This window comes from Triturus cristatus, chromosome 8 (assembly GCF_964204655.1).
Source record: "Triturus cristatus chromosome 8, aTriCri1.1, whole genome shotgun sequence".
NCBI lineage: Eukaryota > Metazoa > Chordata > Amphibia > Caudata > Salamandridae > Triturus > Triturus cristatus.
Genome location: NC_140591.1, coordinates 1,385,261,608 through 1,385,264,595, shown reverse-complemented (window position 1 = coordinate 1,385,264,595; position 2,988 = coordinate 1,385,261,608). Strand labels below are relative to the sequence as shown.

The window sequence follows — 2,988 nt, the reverse complement described above, 5'->3', positions numbered from 1 at the left end:
TCGCATCCTAAAATGCTTCAGATTTCCTGGAATTCAAGCACACTATGGAGTAAAGAGGTATTCATAGTCTGCCCGAGTTCATCCTTTTGAGACTGTGCAATTTGTGAGTTAAAATACCACGCCGGGCTCCGCCTCAGTTTTTCTGCTACAGCCCTAGGAGCAGGTGTTTTTGCTTCAAAAAGTGATCAGATGCTAACTCGAAGAGGCCACTCACTTTCCTAAAGTGATCACCGGCTGCAAACAGTTAAGAGTCCCTCCTGGAAACACAGTTTCGCCTCTTGTAATTGGCAGGGACCCAAACATGCCATTCAGTTACACTGTAACTGGGCTCTGAGAGTTTCGACACACCCCTGCGTGCCTGGTCCGTCCATTGGGTGAGAGAAAGTTGCTAGACTGGCTCAGTGGCTTCCCCTGCTCTGGTTGGTTGCAGTTTTTGAATTTTATAAACAAGCAAGCAAATGAGTTTCTACCCAGACTGCTGTTGTGTCTCAGCTGAACTCAGAAGGAAGGCTTACTGCGTCTTGGCATCTCTTCTTTGCTGGGGAGCTTGCCAGTTGACCCCACCTCAGAGATTTTGGTTGGCTGCTTCACTCCTAAGCTAAAGGATGTAAACAATTCTTGGCAATAATACTTAAAAAAAAAATATCGAAATCCCAGAATGGCATCTCCTGCCTTGCAAATAGTGGCTCTGGTACTCGGCGCAATTGGTCTTCTGGGGACATGCACGGTTACCGGAATGCCACAGTGGAGAGTAACCGCCTTCATTGAAAACAACATCATAATATTTGAAGCACAATGGGAAGGGCTGTGGATGAGCTGTGTCCGCCAGATCAACATACGAATGCAGTGCAAAATCTACGACTCCTTGCTGGCGCTTCCATCGGACCTGCAAGCTGGCAGGGCATTGATGTGTCTGGCGGTGGCCTGCTCCGGCATAGCCTTGGCTATTGGATTCATTGGCGTGAAGTGCACTCGTTTCAGTGAGGACAATGAAAGAACCAAGGGGTTAATCCTGCTGGGATCTGGCATCACCTTCATCATCGCTGGAATTCTTGTTCTCATCCCAGTATCCTGGACGGGCCATCAAATAATCCGAGAGTTCTACAACCCACTGGTCAACGCATCCCAAAAACGGGAACTGGGAGATGCCCTCTTCATGGGTTGGGCAACCTCGCTCTTCCTCATCGCCGCAGGAGTCATGTTGTGTTTCTTTTGCTCAACCAAAGACCAAGGATATCAGTACAAAGCACCTCCACCGTTGGCATCATACGCGTCCAACCAGCAGACGGGCATAGAAAGAAAGACTTCAAGTCGCTTTTCAAAAACTCAGTATGTGTAGGTGACCTTTTGTACTTTTGGGCATCATAAACCTTTTCTAAAGGAATGTAAAACCTAAAGTACGAAGCACGCCTGCCTACGAAGGTGTATTTGGTGCTTGTGGGAAGCCAACACTGAAGGACAATGTACAGCTTTGATAGGAGAAAACATGACTAAACCGACCATAACCACACGTGGAAGGGCAGCCTGTGTGAACCACGAAAAGATAACTTTCATTTTCATCTTGGTGATGAAGAAGAAGTCAGTGACTGGTGTTCAGTACTCGCCTTGCACGTGTGCTAAATGTGCGTGCTAATGTGACTGTGGAGGAGCCGGTCCTCACAGCGCCACGTGGGAAAGAACAGATAGTAAGGAGATGGCAACAGTGTGTTGGCGATAATATTCTCTAGAATGTCAGAGCGAGGACTTCTGCAGGTACACTTGAAATGGGTGTTCTGTTGTTTTTTAATGAATGTATTGGTCTGCCTGGGAGGTGGCTGTGTAAACTGCCGCGCGCCAGTGGAACACCTAGTACAATGTGGTAGGAGCAGACTCTCTTTTTTTATACATGGACCCGTCCAACTCATTCGCCGGAGACAGATGAAATGAAGAAAAATGGCCGGTGCGTGGTGTTCGGGTGTGCCTTGCCGCGGTTGCCTTCAGTCTTCATAAGGGTGGGATTGATCTTTCTATAAGTGCGTTTGTGCCACGCGAGACACCAGCGTCTACCCTGGCAAGGCTATGGATAGGTAGAGGTTAGTTTGGGTACAGCGTGTGCTTTCGAGCCTGTGTTTCTTTATTGGGTATGTAGAGGTTAGTTTATGTGCAGTGTGTGCTTTCTGACCTGTGTTCCTTTACTGGATATGTCGAGGTTAGTTTATGTACAGTGTGTGCTTTATGACCTGTTTTTCTTTGTCCAGACTTTTCCAGCTAATAAGTGCAAGAACATCTAATGCTCATATTCCAGTAACCCTTATTTAATTCCCAAAAGGGCTTTTGGGTAAAATATAATGTTTCGGCGTTGAAAAATCTAATTTGTAATAAAACTTTGGCCAATCTAACCACTGAGTGCTGCCCTATTGATTAACTTTCGGTTCGCGAGTTTGTTTTATTTCACATTACTTTATTCTTGATCATTACCAAACCCACACACAGAGTGCTGTACAAATCATTACACAACTTCACTTAAAAAAAAACAACTATTTCAGTTGTGTCGTTAATCAGGTGTATTCTGTATGTCAACATCCATTAGTATCACCAGGCCTTGCAAAACAAGAAGGGTTTTTTTGTTTCTGAAGTGGAGGTAATAAATAGCATTGTGCAAATGTCTACTCGGAGAGGATTTCAGATGCATATATTATGATCTGAGAGCGCATAGGAGTCCATCTCGAATACCCCTGGCACAAACGCATCATGGTTCGTGTTGCATCGCTGCACTGTGTTTACCCTGCCAGTCCCTTGCACTGCGACGAAGGTATCAATCCGCAAAGCGCAAAGAGCCTGTCCACAGAAATTCACACGAATCTGGGCTCCAAATTATCTCCTGTCCTTTACAGAGAAAGGGGATGCAAAACCAAAAAAACAAGCTTTGAAAAGACAATGGATCTAGTGCTGGCTGTAAGTCTTTTGCCTTGTCAGTGCTTGTTTTGTCATAGTTTATATAAAACTTAA

At 45.5% G+C, this 2,988-nt stretch overlaps 1 protein-coding gene across 1 annotated transcript; it reads left to right on the top strand.

Moving 5' to 3' along the window:
* The first annotated feature begins 454 nt into the window (after nt 1-454).
* On the top strand, nt 455-2,378 carry LOC146805799 (claudin-8-like). The gene has a single exon (XM_085623100.1). It carries the CDS (start codon nt 659-661, stop codon nt 1,337-1,339), a length of 681 nt encoding a protein of 226 aa, XP_085479226.1. The 5' UTR covers nt 455-658; the 3' UTR covers nt 1,340-2,378.
* The last annotated feature ends 610 nt before the right edge of the window (nt 2,379-2,988 follow it).